Raw genomic sequence first — 16879 nt, 5'->3', positions numbered from 1 at the left:
GAATCGGTGGGGGAGTCCCCGCGGGTGCTGTGGGGGACGGAGATGAGGGGTCCCCGGGGCGCGGTGGGGGGCGGAGATGGGGTCGACGGGGCGCAGTGGGCGTGCGGCACTTCTCAGCCTCAGCGCTAGTGCTGTTTGGGGTCAGGTCATTCATTTTTGTGGGGCAGCCCTGGGCGATTGCAGGGTATTTAGCAGTATGTCTGGTTTCTGTCCACTAGATGGCAGTAGCTGCCCTCCAAGTTGGGGACAACCGACCGTCTGCGCATGTCCTAGCCACTGGGGGACCGAATCGCCCCTCGTTGTGTGTCAGGGCTATAGATAGATAGATGATACATAGATAGAGTAGATAGACGATAGATAGATAGATGATAGATAGATAGATATAGATAGATAGATAGATGATACATAGAGTAGATAGACGATAGATAGATAGATGATAGATAGATAGATATAGATAGATAGATGATACATAGAGTAGACGATAGATAGATGATAGATAGAGTAGATAGATAGATAGATAGATGATACATAGATAGAGTAGATAGACGATAGATAGATAGATGATAGATAGATAGATAGATATAGATAGATAGATAGATGATAGATAGATAGATAGATATAGATAGATAGATAGAGTAGATAGATGATAGATAGATGATAGATGATAGATAGATAGATGATAGATAGATAGATAGATGATAGATAGATAGATATAGATAGATAGATAGATGATAGATAGATAGATAGATGACAGATGATAGATAGATAGATGATAGATAGATATAGATAGATAGATAGATGATAGATAGATAGATAGATAGATGATAGATAGATAGATAGATGATAGATGATAGATAGATAGATAGATGATAGATAGATAGAGTAGATAGATGATAGATAGATATAGATAGACAATAGATGATAGATAGATAGATGATAGATAGATAGATAGATGATACATAGATAGATAGATAGATGATAGATGATAGATAGATAGATAGATAGATGATAGATAGATAGATGATAGATGATAGATGATACATAGATAGAGTAGATAGATAGATAGATGATAGATAGATGATAGATAGATAGAGTAGATAGATAGATAGATATAGATAGATAGATAGATAGATGATACATAGATAGAGTAGATAGATAGATAGAGTAGATAGATAGATGATAGATAGATAGATGATAGATGATACATAGATAGATAGATAGATAGATAGATGATAGATAGATGATACATAGATAGAGTAGATAGATAGATAGATAGATGATACATAGATAGAGTAGATAGACGATAGATAGATAGATGATAGATAGATAGATAGATGATAGATAGATAGATAGATAGATAGATAGATAGATGATACATAGATAGAGTAGATAGATAGATAGATGATAGATAGATAGATAGATAGATGATACATAGATAGAGTAGATAGATAGATAGATGATGGATAGATAAGGTGAATAGATGATTGATAGATACAATGGATGGATGGGCAGTTGGATGGATGGATGGCCACAGATACATACATCGTAGATAGATAAATAGATGTTAGATAAATGCTAGATGGATAAATGCTAGAGATAGATTATTTATTAATATAGAGACACATAGATATGACGGATGGATGGGTGGATGGATGGATACATAGATAGATACACAGATGATTAATAGATAGATGACAGATAGAGTCATTCTAGTCAGAATTCTCAGCCTCACACTACTGACGTTGGGGGCTGGTGACTCTCTGATACGGGGCGTCCTATGCACTGTGGGCTGTGGAGCAGCATCCCTGGTGTCCCCCCACCAGGTGCCAGGAGCACCCCTCGCCACCACGGTGACAACCAAAATGACCCCTGACTAATACATAGCACATATATATAAACTAATACATACCTATGTGTACGTAGATGTACATGTCCCTGTATATATATATGGTATATCATGGTATGTGGTATATATCAACATGACATCCTAATGTATGTTTTTTTTTAAATTTTATTTATTTATTTGGCTGCGTTGGGTCTTCGTTTCCATGCGAGGGCTTTCTCTAGTTGCGGCGAGCGGGGGCCACTCTTCATCGCGGTGCGCGGGCCTCTCACTGCTGTGGCCTCTCCGGTTGCGGAGCACAGGCTCCAGACGCACAGGCTCAGCAGTTCTGGCTCACAGGCCTAGTTGCTCCACGGCATGTGGGATCCTCCCAGACCAGGGCTCGAACCCGCCTCCCCTGCATTGGCAGGCAGATTCTCAACCACTGCGCCACCAGGGAAGCCCCCTAATGTATGTTTTGATAGCATCGTAATGTCCTATTTTTTTCCCCCTTAACCTTCTGTGCTGGGTGATCCAGCACAAGGCATCAGATGGTCGTGCAAACCAGGTCCCTGTGCACCAAGCCCCCCAGGTCCCCACCCTAACCCCCTCTTGGTTAACCCATCAGAGGCTGACCACCGACCAGCAAGCCCCTCCACAGTGAGTTCTGATTCACCGTGTGGACTCACCCTGCCCCAAACTTTACCCATTTGGGGGGAGTCATTTCCTGATTGGTTGAACTTTACGTTTCCCTCAAGTGTCTGGAGTTAGAAATCATTCTTCTTTTTCTTCTTCTTCTTTCTAATTCTAGGCATTTCAAGGAAATGTACAAGTTCAACCAGTCAGGAAGCACCTTTATCACTGAATCATCTTTCCCCGGACAGTGACAATGAATATTTAGCTCGAAAGGTCAGGGTGGAGGCATAAATACTTGTTTTCAAATTGCACAGCAGAAAAGATGTCAAACTGCCCGCCCTCCAGCCGAGCTTGAGGCCCCCTTACTGGTTCTCCTCTGTCGATGCTGGTGTCACCGAGTTTTATCTGGATGAAGACATCAGAGAAGGTATTGCAAAGGCAAACTGGAAAACCACTTAATGAAGGATCACTGTCCGATGGGGTCAATTCCCCCCGCATCTCCAGAACCAGCCCTGAAGGCTCCCGTTCCGTTCACCGCACAAGCTGAACATCTTGCTTACAAAAATAGACGGTTTATTCTGAGGAAGTTCTAGGTGTACAGGGCACTTGTCAGTATAGTACTGGGGCTCCTCAGCCACCTCCCCCATCCTTCCCCGTCACGTTAACCCCCGACATCCCCGCCATAACGAAGAACCGACATTGGTCCGTTTCCGAGGAGGGATCGGGGTTGGAATCTCGCCGGTGTTCCCCGTGCTCTTCTGGGATCCAGTCTGCGATCCTCTCATTTTCCTTAGATGTTCCAGCTTCCATCTTTCTCAGGATTGTGGACAAGGAGGGGAGCAGGCTGACGGATGTCTTGATGGTTTTGACTTACGCTGTAGGAAGGTCTTGGTGACAGACAAAATCAACAAGGTGACGAGGAAGGCAAGAAAGGAACGGTGGTTGGCACGGGACACACTGTAAACTAGGGATTTAGCCAGGGATGTCCGGCAGGGGTTACCAGCCAAAGCTGGGTCCCCACGGGTGTGGGATGGGACTCTGAGGCAGGTGCTGGGTTCGACTCCCTGCTGGCTAACTCACCAGCTCCGGGCCACCGTTGTGGCCTTTATCGGTGAGTCCCACAGCAGTAATCTTACACATCTCCTCCCACTTAGGAACCCGCCCTGCACGTTTATTTACATCCACTCCTACCCTAGAGGTATTTTAACAGCACTAAGGAATCTCATTGGCATTACAGAACCGTATAGGTTTCCGAAGACAGATCAGACGCTGGAAGAAAAAATAAATCAACGTCTCCGTGCGAGAGTTTCCAACAAACCACCTGTTTTGAGCATGGATATTTTAAAACAGGCTCAAGTAAAGAGACTGACATAATGAAACCCCGTGTTCCCTTCACCCAGGCTCAAGCATTATGAGCTATCAGCATTCTGGCAGTTTTCGTTCGTCCAGTCCCCAAATACGGGGGCACAAACGCACACACGCGCGTGCACACACAGAGACGTGGGCGCATGCACGTGTACACGTGTGTGACGTGTGCATATATGGGTGTGCACGCAGGTATATGTGTGCGTGCTCGTATTTGCTGTCATATTCTAGAGCAAGCATCAGCCATCGTAGCACTCCTCCCAGGACTGTTTTCATTTACACCCTCAGCATTTTAGGGTCTCCTTTAACAAGGCCAAGTCCCCATCATCCCACCCAACCAGTCCTGGGTTCCACCCGTGCCCCGTTCGTGTTCTGCTGGCCCGGTTCACGCCAGGAGCCCAGAACACCATGATTCTGCCATCCTTGAAATTCCAGGGAGCCTGGTGGGAGGGTCATGGGACGGCTCGGCCGTGAGATGGGAGGGTCTTGGTCAGGCAGGGGTCTCAGGAGTCCGAGGGAGAAACCTGTCCGCCCAGCACACGGAGAGAAGTCAGGGATATGGGTCTCTGCGTTTTTCCTCCCACACCCTCCCAAGAGGTGAATCACAGAACCACATCTTGTTTTTTTCTCATGTCTACGTACATGCGAATGTGTTATCCTTTTACGGGAGGCTTAAGAGGCCAACAGATTGAAGGAGTGTGTGGGGAGAACACACACACACACACACACACACACACACACACACACACACACACACCCCATTATTAAAAGGCCGAAAGAGGGGCAAATCCCGCCCTGGGATTTCCGATGATCTAACGGACCTCTCGGACAGGCTGACGGTCACCTGAAGTTCTGGATGGAAATTCCCAGCAATTCGAAAGACCCTGTCGGACCTCCTGAACTTCGGTGGAACTGGGGGCCCCTAGAATGCAGAAGTCATGGGGGCGTCGACAGCCCTGGATGGCTGAGTGGCCGCCAACCAAATAAGGGCTCGCACAGCCCTCTGGGACCCAAAGGCTGGAGGGACGTGACAGCCACTGGGGGAGGGTATTACTACCTAGACTGGCTTCCTCTGAATTCAAACTGTGACGCCTAATCACAAAGCAGCAGAAAAACGTCCTGTGAGGGTGGTTTGAGGTTTTTCACACTTTTGTAGCATCACACGCTGGAGGCCCACGCCCAGACATGGGTGCCACTGTCTCTCCGGCTCAGGGTTTCCGCCCCCAGACTGTTGCTCCCTTGACCTGCCTTTCTAGGGTTCGCCTTTGGGACAGTCAGGAAGCGCGGGGGGACAGCACGCCATGCACGGACCATCCAGGTCCCGGACACGTGCCCTTTTCTCGTCCCTTGCGCCCATGGGCTCAAGTCCTTCCCCAGGGGCACGTCCGGCTGTCCCTCTGAGGCTCCCGAGGGTGGCTCTCGGCTCCCTGTAAACACAGACACTGGCTCGGACACCGTCCTCTGTGGAGATGCCCCAGCTGCGTGGCCTGGGGCGGAGGACGGTGAAGGGGCCCTCCAGGCTGCACCTCCAAGTCGAGGGACTGGATTCCACAAAGCAGGTCCCACCCTGGGAGCCAGCACCAGGCAAGGGCCCTCCTGCAGCCACCCAAGCAGAAGCCAGAGGCTCAGCCTCAGAATTTCAGAGTGTGTGTGTCTCCTGGGGCAGCCGTGACAAGTTCCCATAAACTGCAGGCTAAAACCCCGGACAGACCTGCATCTCCCCCCATCCTGGAGACCAGACGTCTGAGGTCAGGGCGTCCCAGGGCCGCGCCCCCTCCAGAGGCTCCAGGGGAGGGTCCTTCCTGCCTCTTCCAGCTTCTGGGGGCTCCAGGCGTCCCTGGGCTTGTGGCCGCGTCCCTCCCGTCTCTGCCTCTGTCTTCCCGGTTCTTCTCCTGTGTGTCTGGGTCTCTCCTCTTCCGCCCCTTAGAAGGACCCTGTCGTTGGATGTAGGGCCACCCTGATCCCATAGGTCACACCTTGCGGTTCCTAGCGGACATGGACTTTGGCGAGACACCGTTCACCCCAGCGTACGTATGTCTGCTTCTCTTCCAATGTGACCAGGTGCTTCCAGAACATCAGCTCACAACCCCCATCCGCGTCTCTGACCCACGGAGGGGACGTCACCTGCCCCACAGCCAAGCCACCCTGGAGGTCCCTGAGCCCCCGCCTGCCGGCCCCGCCAAGGTCTCACCTTATAGGCTGCAGGGCTGTTTTCCTTTCCCAAGAGGGCCCTGAGCTCAGTCCTGTGCATCTCCCCGTGATGTGCAAAGCACCCCAAAGTTTGTTCTTTCAGGCAAATCCCGGCCTCCCGGGAACCTGCTGGTTTAGCATCCTGGGCAGTCCGGGGACTGGGCCCCTTATCTTCCCAAAGCAGCGCAGGTAGCGGGGCTGGCACTGGTGCGTCCCAGGTGCTGAGCAGACCTGCTACGGGCTCGTGTGGTCAGTACTCTCCCCTGGTCCTCCAAGGATCCCACGGGTCAGGCCAGGAGCCTCTCCAGACCCCCAGGACGGCTTGCCGTGGCCCGGGGTTCTCAGCTCGGAGGCGGAGCCAGAGAACGGGCCGGAGGGGGCCCCCTGAGGCAAGCTGAACCCCGAGGCGGGTCAGGGAGGTGCAGCTGTAGCTGCGAACACTCAGAAACTTGTCATCCGCCCAGAGACCCTCGGTCCACACCTCCGGGACGGACGCCCTTCCGGTCTGGGGGCTGTGGCTTGGGGATATTTAAGGAGAGCCTGATCCCCGCCGGGGAGCCCCCGTGTTTGCTTGGCTCCGGCGGGTGGGGGGAACCAGGTGATGTCGGGGGAACCAGGTGATGTCGCAGGGACCCATGGGCCCCCAGAGCACGGGGCCCGAGGTGGCCTGTCCACGGGCACGCGGCCAAATCCCAGCGCCCGGAGGGGCCGCGGGTGATTGTCGCAGGGCGGGGGAAGGACCCGCGCCGCCCTCTCCCGGCTGCCCCGCCCCCGCCCCCGAGGGGCGCCCGGCTCAGAAGACGCTCTCCTGCCGCTTGACGCTGGGCCGGCCGGCGGCGTCCAGCCCCTCCACGGAGCGCACGGACAGCGTGCGTCCGGAGGCGAGGCTCTCCAGGTGCCCCTCGGGGCTGCCGGTGGGCAGGGGCCTGTAGCCCAAGTAGTGCCGCATGTGGAGCTGGAACTCGCGGGACGCGAAGTAGTAGACGAAGGGGTCCAGGCAGTTGTTGAGGCAGCTGAGGCAGAGCGTGAGCTTGTACACGTGGTAGTAGCTGCGGCCGAAGAAGAGCCGGCTGACCACGTGCACCAGCAGCACGAAGTTGTTGGGCGCGAAGCAGGTGACGAAGGCCAGAAGCACCACGGCCGCCAGGCACACGGCGCGGGACCTCCGGGCCTCCCCGTGGCGGTCGGCCGAGCGCAGCAGCGTGAGGATGGTGGCCGTGTAGCAGGCCACGGTGACCACGAAGGGAACGAGGAAGAGCACGACGAACAGGGTGAGGAGGAACACCGCCCACATGGCCACGCTGGGCAGCATGCTGGACTTGAGCACGTCGAAGCACGTGACGATGCCCAGCACCTCCACGGCGTAGGTGAGGTCCGTGCGGGCCAGCGGCGACAGGGCGGCCAGCAGGAGAAGCCACGTGCCGGCGCAGGCAGCCACGGCGTAGCGGCGGCAGCGCCAGCGGGCGGAGGCCAGCGGGAACACGACGCCCAGGAAGCGGTCCACGCTGATGCAGGTCATGGTGAGGATGGAGGAGTACATGTTCGCGTAGAAGGCCACGGTCACCACGTTGCACAGCAGCTCGCCGAACACCCAGTGGTTGCCGTTGCAGTGGTAGTAGATCTGGAAGGGCAGCACGCAGGCCAGCATCAGGTCCGTGACGCTCAGGTTGATCATGAAAATGACCGAGGGTGTCTTGGGTCCGATGTGGCGGCACAGCACCCACAGGGAGAACAAGTTGCCAGGGATACTTATCAGGGCCACCAGCGAGTACACCACCGGCAGGACCACCGCGATGGCCGGGTCCCGCAGCATCAGGAGGGTGGCGTTGTCCGGACGCGTCACGTTCATGTCCATCCTGGAGCCGGGGGTCGGGGGGCCGACCTGGAAGAGAAAAGGGGCGCCAGGGGTGAGAGGGGCGGACGACGGGGTCTGCCCGCACAGGGCCGGAGAGATGGGAGGGTCCCCGGCGCCCGAGGGGCGGGGAGCTCCCGGTTCCTCCTCTGCTGGCCCTCCCTCCCTTCTGGTCCCTCTTCCCGCCCTCCACCTGTATCCCAGACCCAACAGATGCTAAATCCTCAAGGGCTGCATCACCCACAAAAGCTACAAGGAACCATATGAAAACACCCACCACCGGCTGCCAGGCTCCTGACCCAGCATGGGGGTCACAAACCTGCCCCTCCATCCTGCACCGGGTGGGGGGGGGAAAGAGACCCCACACCAGGACGTGGAGACCCCGTGTCCTGTCCCTGCAGGCAGCAGGTGTGGGCTCAAGTCTGCTGGGGCCAGAGGACACAGGACTCTTCCTGTAACTGCCCACAGCCCAGCTGCCCCTGGGTCACTGCACTCCTGCCCCTCCCCTGGCAACTTGCTTCCTTCCTGTGACCTGGAAGCATGGGGAGCGTGCTGTGAGGCACGGTGCGGAGGCTTCAATGCTGGGGCCATGAGGATGCAGGGCGGTGAGGCCGAGGTACAAGGTTACAAAGTTACCAAGGGAACGACTCTGTTTCCAACCTGCAAAGTAGCTTCCCTCGGATGCTCTGAGCCCCGATTTCTTCACTGCAACACAGTGAGGTCAGGGTCCCCCCACCCCAGGGCTGTGCTGGGCATCGCAGGCTGCCCTCCCCGACCACACAGGTGTGCTGTGCTGCTGGCGTCGTGGTCCCAGCAGGATAGTAACTGTCACCCTGCGCCTGGCCTCCTGCCTTTGGCCCATAACCGCTCATCACCCCAACACCGCAGCCCCACTCCCTTCCAAGTTCGGGACCCCAATCCCAGAACACCCGTTGTGGCTGCTCCTTTGGGGCGGGGGTGGTGGTGGATGTTGGGGCCCCTGAGACATCATCCCCACGTCTTCCCTCCCTCCCTCCCTCCCCGGTGATGTCACAATAATCCTCTTATTGTGACATCACCGGTAGCACCAGCAGGACATGAAGATAGAAAAGGGGCTTGGAGGTGTGCTGGCGACACGTTCCCGAACTGCAAAGGGGAGTGGATCCCCTGCCCGGCTCCAGCCCTGATGGGGGGTCCTGGGGGTTCCCCCCGCCAGACCACACAGAGCATCCTCTGCTCCTCCCCAATGATCCCACAGAGGAGCCTCCCCCGGGCTGCTCCCAGCCGAGGGATCCGGGGACCACGGTTGAAGGGAGCGGTGTCTGTCTTGCAAGCACCTGCTTCCAGGTGCCACGTCCCCACCGTCCCCGCCAGACGTGGTTTTGGAACCCCAGCGGCCTCCTTGCCTCCTGGGAAGTGCACAGCAATACAGGAGCCCATGGAGAGCCCCAGGTACCTCGTGCGGCTGGCGGCCCATTCCCTGCAAACCATGGGGAAGACGGAACGGCTGTCGGGCGGGTGTGTGGCATCTTTGTTCTTGTCTTGACCCCCCCGTGAGCTCCCAGGGCTTTTCCCAAGCATAGGACGGGCTCTTTGTGGGCAAAGGAGGATGCGATCGGAATATGTGTCACAGGAGTGGGGGAAACTGCCCATCAGGTCACGGTCTTAGGAGCAGACGCTGAGGTTTCCCGGAGAAGAAGGAATTCTGAGTCCAGACAGCAGGGTCAGCTGGTGCCTGGGTCTCTAGCCCCGCCCCCTGCCCTGCGGATTTCAGACTCACCAGCCCCACAATCAGTGTGAGCCAATTCCTTGAGATAAATATCTTTCTGTATATATTGTATTCTACATTTGTAGGTACGTATATGTGCAAATATAGGCTTGTGTGTGTGTATACACGTGTACACTTATGTGTATATATATCCTCTTGCATATAGTTGTATGTATGGGTGTGTATATACGTGTGTGTGTATATACACACGTATCTGGTCGCATATATATCATATTGCATGTATACACACGTGTATATACACGTACACACCCTACTGCCTGCATACAGTGGGTTGGCCAAAAAGTCCGTTCGGGTTTTTCTGTACGGTCTTATGGGAAAACCGAAACAAACTTTCTGGCCAACCCAATATGTGTGTGTGTGTGTGTGTGTGTGTGTGTGTGTGTGTGTGTATACACACACAGAGATATATCCTATGGCATATCCATGCATGTGTGTGTATATATATACACATGTATATACAATTGCACGCATGTGTATGTATATTCAATTGCACAAGTATGTGTATACAATTTATGTGTATATATGTAGACATAAATATGTATATAAATGCAATAGGGTATATATGCCATAGGTTATATATGTGTGTGTGTATATGCACGTCATAGGATGTCTATGTATACATATACATACACATCTGTGCAGTAGTACATGTGTACACATACATGTACATGCAATTGAATATACACGTGTATAGATACATACTTCTATAGCTCTCCATCCTTTGGTTTCTGTTCCTCCGGAGAGCCCTGATGATACAGAGCCAATGGTCCTGAGGGCCCTCCTGGGGCTGGGGGACCATGACGAGATGCTCGTTACTTTTATGCTGACCCTCCTGTTAAGAGACAGTGGGTTTGCATTTCCAGACCCTTCCATAGAGCGCTCGGGATAACAGAGGTGGGAGGTCCCTGCCCACGGCGGCACCTCCCACCAGGTCCTCACGCCGCGCTTTCTCAGAAACGTTAAAACCAAAACCAGCTGGGGACAAGTGGCCGGGTCTCCTGCCCACGTTCATGGCGTGAAAGCCCCTGCTCTTTGCCTGGAGCCGCTGGGGAGCACCAAGCCTGCCCTTCAGAGCTCACAGAGCAGAGTCTGGAGCAGAGCCCCAGAGCCCTGGGCCGGGCAGCCATGCCGATGCCAGGTCCCAGCACGCCGGGTCCCTCCTGCAAATATGGGCATAACTGAGGTGCGGGCAGATGCCCTGGATGCCCTCCGGAGCCAGTGGGCTCTGAGCTGCTGACACCTGAGCCTCGCGCTCCTGAACTTGTTTTTCCCGCGGATCTGCCCCCCGCCCCCGTGACAGAGAAGTCCACCCAGCTGTCCGCACACCCCACTCCTGACTGCCGGCCCCTCAGAGCCGCAGAGAGGGAGGGCCCGGGCCCGGCGGGGACAAGGGATCCCTGGGGCTGCCTACACCCCGCCTTCTGGGCACAGCGGGTCCCCGTTTCACTTTCTTTCTAATTTCTTATGTAAATGCAAACCAAAGGCGGCGCACTGTTCACTTTTGCTGGTTTTCAAAGTCTGGGTGACGGTTTTGCTGCCCTATCGACCTGGAGGACACCGGAGTTCTCTTTCTTCGAATGCCGGACAAAAGAGCTTTAACACTTAAAGTAGGAAAAACAGCAACAAAAACACCCCAACAAAACACACAAACAAACACAAAAGGAAGAAAGAGAAGCGCGGCGTGTGTGTTTTCTCACTTTCAAAGATGGCACTCAAGCTGGGCCACCTGACCTGGAGTCCACGGGGTGGGGACAGCTGGTGGGGGTCAAGGACATGGCTTAAGGATGCTGTAAGGGACCGTTAGGTGTGCTGTTGTGCTGAGGATCTGCCCAGGATGCCACGTTCCTGTAAGGGGCCATCTGCAAGCCAGGAAGAGGTCCTCACCACAACGTGACCCCGTTGGCACCTTGATCCCAGACATCCGGCCTCCGGGACTAGGAGAGGTAAATGTCTGTTGTTTAAGCTGCCCCGTCTGCAATATTCTGTGATAGCTGCCCGAACTGACCCAGACAGACATTATACTGATGGCCTCAGCCCGTGGCTACATGCGAGCTGTGGTGGTGACACGGCGGTGGTCACAGGTGTGTATTCCCCGCACCGCACCTCACAGGACCCCGCATCTGGCTCTTAGGTCTCCCTGATGGGTTCACCTGGGTTTTGACTCGCTCCACTTGAATCCAGAGTTTCCTTCTGGCTGGGGTCACCTGGAGAAGCCCTTTGCCCCCGAGGGTTTGGGACTCGGAAACCGGAGCTGCAAGCTTGTGCAAACAGCACGTCGTGTAAAAGTTGGCGGGGTCTTAGCCAGCCTGGGGGTCTTTCCCTGGAGCCCAGCGTACACCCCACGAGAGGAAACTCTGCCATCGGCTTGGGGTTTCGAGGTCTGTGTTTCTCACCGTACCTCTTACTTCTCTTCTCGAGATCCCGCCGGGGATGACCGCGTTGCTATTTTGCCGTTGGCCGAGGCTGTCCCTTCTGCATTTGACCGCGAGTGTGTACGATGCCGGGGCTCCTGAAATCAGGGCGGGGGGCTCAGCCGGGCACAGGACCCTAAGACAGCCACGGCTCCCATCCGCACTGCAGTTTGACTTGTCCCGACATGGTCACAGGGGCGTCCATCCCTGGATGTCTGTTAGCGGGAAACGTGGTCCTTGAGCCACCGGCGAGGCCAGGACCCAGCCTTCGACTCTGAGCTGATTGCAACTCCCCTTTCAAGCCTTCCTGCCCTGGTCTTTCTTCCTCTGCAGGAGCCGTGCCACCTGTGGTGCGTGTGTGCACAGCGAGCTTCCGCAAACCCACCTAAAAATGGCCGGGGTTTCGCTTTGAGTGGGAAGCGCTCAGCTCTGCTGGCTCACGGCCAGGTGCCATCCTATGGTCATTGCGGGGGGTGGGTACGGGCCCCTCCTCACAGCCACCCACCTCCATCCATCCTCGGCTTCAGGAGGAAAAGGGAGCCGTACTTCTTGGGATCCCCGTGGCTGCTACAGCGGGACCCATGGAAGGGAGAGATGCCGGTAATTTACAGAAGACGGGGGTGGGGGGTGACCTGGGAGGCTGCCGTGTGTCCCCGGGGGATGGGGGGGTGGTCTGAGAAGATCGACGAGGGACAGAGCTTCAGACAGAGAACCCATCCCCCTCGAGTGGAATTCCGAGGGCGGGGCGGCATTTGGGAGGCCTTTTTCCATTTCTGCTCAAACAGTTATGAATGCCACCCCCACCCCCCAGGGGTTTTGATCTGTCCTAACCTCCAGGTGGGAGCTTCAAAAGAGTGTGAATTTGCATAACACGCGGCTGCCCTGCATGGGTTGCAGAAAACCCATGTGGATGTCAGGAGGCTCCGGCCACCCTCTGCAGCCCTGTAGCTGCTGCCTTCCCCCCGCCGTGGGCGCCCCCCCGTGCTTTCACCTGTACCATCTCAGGGGAGGGCAGGCAGCTCCCTTGGGGCTCCGGAAGCCCAGCCTGCCGCCGGCTGCAGAGATCACGGCTGATTAATAAAGAAATCACCTCTAACAGATGCCGGCTTCTCTGAAACCCACGGCGTTTGTGGTTTGGACCTGGAGGAGGTCTGGGCGGTGACAGGATGGAAATTTTGTGAAACGAGCAACGAACAGCCACTGGTGGCCGCCAGACGCTCCCCAGGCGCTGGGCGAGCAGAGGTGGCTCTTGCAAAAGGCACCGGACACAGGGCTGCCCGAAGCAGGCGGCCTGGAGGCGGCGGGTGGGAAGTTCTGGCTTGTTCTCTGCAGGAAACCGCAGGCAGTTCTGAGACACAGACTCAGCTGCGTCTCAGGTGTCCAGGGCTCCCGTGCATCCCCCTGCAGGCCCCCCGCCCCCCGTCTTGGTCTCTTTTTTCTTAATAGTCTAATTGAGCTGTAAGTTATAGATCATCAAGTTCCCCCATTTACAATGGGCACTTCAGGGCTTCCCTGGTGGCGCAGTGGTTAAGAATCCGCCTGCCAACGCAGGGAACATGGGTTTGAGCCGCGGTCCGGGAAGATCCCACATGCTGCAGGGCAACTAAGCCCGTGCGCCACAACTACCGAGCCTGCGCTCTAGAGCCCGCGAGCCACAACTACTGAGCCCGCGCGCCTAGAGCCCGTGCTCCGCAACAAGAGAAGCCACCGCAATGAGAAGCCCGCGCACGGCAACAAAGAGTAGCCCCTGCTCGCCACAACTAGAGAAAGCCTGTGCGCAAAACAACGAGGACCCAACACAGCCAAAAATAAGTAAATAAAATAAAATCTTTTTAAAAATGCACACTGCAGCAGTTTTTCATAGATTTGCAGATGTGCACCCACCCCCATCACGTGATCCCAGAACATTTTCATTGTCTCGAAAAGAAACCTTGCACACCACGGCCATCACCCCACACTCCCCTGCCCCAGCGCACATGGATACAGGTTTACAAATTAAGTTCAAATTCATGTGTCGCACGAGTGACCATGTTTAAAGTGGACCATTCGGTGGCACGGAGCACATTCACAACGTTTTGGGACCATCGCCTCTATCTGTTTCTAGAAAGTGTTTATTATCCTGAAAGGAGACCCCGTCCCCATTAAGAGTCTCTCCCTATCTCCCTCCCCCAGCCCTTAATCTGCCTTCTGTGTCTGTGGATTTGCCTGTTCTGGACGTTTCCTATCAACGGAATCACACACCGTGTGTCCTTCGGTGTCTGCTTCTCTCACTGAGCATCGTGTGTTCAAGGTCCATCCACGCTGTAGCCTGTGTCGGGGCTTCGCTCCTTTTCACGGCTGAGTCATATTCTGCTGTGTGGATGGACCCCATGCTGTTTATCCATCCATCCATCCATCCATCCATCCATCCATCCATCCACCCATCCATCCATCCACCCATCCATCCATCCACCCATCCATCCACCCACCCATCCATCCATCCACCCATCCATCCATCCATCCATCCATCCATCCACCCATCCATCCACCCACCCATCCATCCACCCATCCATCCATCCACCCATCCATCCATCCATCCATCCACCCATCCATCCACCCACCCATCCATCCATCCACCCACCCATCCATCCATCCATCCATCCATCCATCCACCCATCCATCCATCCACCCATCCATCCATCCATCCACCCATCCATCCATCCATCCATCCATCCATCCACCCATCCATCCACCCATCCATCCATCCATCCATCCATCCATCCACCCATCCATCCATCCATCCATCCGTCCATCCACCCATCCATCCACCCACCCACCCATCCATCCATCCACCCACCCATCCATCCATCCATCCATCCATCCATCCACCCATCCATCCACCCACCCATCCATCCACCCATCCATCCATCCACCCATCCATCCATCCATCCATCCACCCATCCATCCACCCACCCACCCATCCATCCATCCACCCACCCATCCATCCACCCATCCACCCATCCATCCATCCATGGACACTTGGGTTTCCACTTTTTGTTTGTTGTGAACCAAACTGCTTATCGGTCACCTGGGACCACTCCCGACATGAAGTTTGGAGATGCTGAGTACAGTGGTCCTTCCATCTCTGTTGAGGTGGGTCTTACTCAGGTGGGGAGGTGAAAAGCACCCCTGAGTCAAAGGGATGAGTGCCGTTTGGGGACCGCCCCCCCATATCCTTTCAACCATCACAGCCAGTGTTTCCCGAGTGCTGGGGCTAAACTCACAGTGGCGGGGACTGGAGGGTCTGGACCCTGGGAAGCCGCGACCCGGCCCTGTGCAGCGTGGACCGGCCTTCCTTCTGGGTTTCTTGGGGTTGTGGTGCTCTGCCACGGGAGCCTCAGCCCCGAAGCGTTCAAGGGCCACTGCTTCAGAGAGCGGGTGATGTCGGAGCCTCCAAATGGATGGCGCCTCGTGGTACATAGAATATTCACTCCTGAGATGCACATGGGCTGAGCAGCCCTGCCCGGCTGATCGCTGCAGGGACCACTGGTTCCTCTCGTACCCGGGACAGCTCCCACCCCGCAGATGTTGTTCAACAGACTCAGGATGACGGAGCCACGCTGCACTAACAGCTGACCGATGTGGGAAGTGCTCGGAAAACGAGTGGCGTGGGGTCTCCCCACCCAAACACTCAAGTGTCCTCATGTGTCACATCGGGGATAGAGACTCATCCTCTGAGGGTTGCCAGGGTACCAAGTGACCCAGTGATGGTGAAGCATGTCATAAACTGGGGTGTGCCCATAAATATTAACTAGGTCAGTAACTGGGGGTGTCCTGGGTTGTCCTAACAAATGCCCGCAAGCTGGGGGCTTTGCAATAACAGGCAGCCATCCTCCCCCATCCTGGGGACCAGACGTCTGAGCTCAAGGTGTCCCAGGGCCGCACTCCCTCCAGAGGCTCCAGGGGAGGGTCCTTCCCGCCTCTTCCAGCTTCTGGGGGCTCCAGGCGTCCCTGGGCTTGTGGCCACGTCCCTCCCGTCTCTGCGTCTGTCTTCATGGGGCTTCTGCTCTGTGTCTGTGTCTCTCACCTTTTGTATCTTAGAAGGACCCTGTCATTGGGTTTAGGGTCACCCTCCTCCAGGAGGACCTCATCTCAGACCCTTCACTTCATCACATCTGGAAAGGCCCTGTTTCCAAATAATACCCCTTCCCGAGGTTCTGGGTAGTCATGAATCTTGGGGGACACCATTCAATTCACCACACCCTCCCACTGGGCAAGAGCCCGATAAACAGCTCAGCTCATAACAGGAGAGTTTCTCCTGGAATTTGATCATGACATTTGATGCACTTGTCTTTCCAGAATCCTTACATAGGTGCCAATAATCAGTACTAATCAGTAGGCTTTTAAAGAATAGCTCACGGTCACCGACTGTCTGACACACTTGTGGAAGGACCCTGTCGTGGGATGTAGGGCCACCCCAAGTCCAGGAGAACCTCATTGCAGATCCTTCATTTCGTCACATCTGCAAAGACCCTGCTTCCAAACAAATCACATTCATAGGCTCTGGAGGCCAGGACGTGGAGATGTTTTTTGCAGACCCCCACTCAGCCAACTTCAGGCATCAGGGAGATTATTTCTAAGTGCTCTTTGACCTCAGTGCATCCCAGGGTGAGGGTTCCAGTTTTAGCCACATCCCCTCCAGCACCAAGGCTGAGGCCTTGGTTTTGGGAGAGAAGACCCCCTCCGCCCACCCCGGGCACCCATGCTGCAGAGGTGGAGGGAACACAAGGCTGGTCTGGAATCTAACCATCACGCCCAGGAATTCTGGCCGTTCCCTCAAGGGTCGGGACGCCAGG

The 16879-nt window shown here is 55.2% G+C and overlaps 1 protein-coding gene across 1 annotated transcript in view; it reads right to left on the bottom strand.

Moving 5' to 3' along the window:
- Positions 1-6806: 6806 nt before the first annotated feature.
- Positions 6807-16879, bottom strand: part of P2RY8 (P2Y receptor family member 8) — a 19615-nt gene continuing 9542 nt past the window's right edge. Inside the window, exon 2 of the mRNA XM_060138581.1 lies at positions 6807-7895. Coding sequence (XP_059994564.1) covers positions 6807-7868 — 1062 coding nt within the window. The 5' untranslated portion in view covers positions 7869-7895. The remainder of the gene's footprint in view (positions 7896-16879) is intronic.

The sequence above is a fragment of the Lagenorhynchus albirostris genome, chromosome X, assembly GCF_949774975.1.
Source record: "Lagenorhynchus albirostris chromosome X, mLagAlb1.1, whole genome shotgun sequence".
NCBI lineage: Eukaryota > Metazoa > Chordata > Mammalia > Artiodactyla > Delphinidae > Lagenorhynchus > Lagenorhynchus albirostris.
The sequence above is the reverse complement of the archived record's forward strand: the minus strand, read 5'-3'. Positions and strand labels throughout refer to the sequence as shown.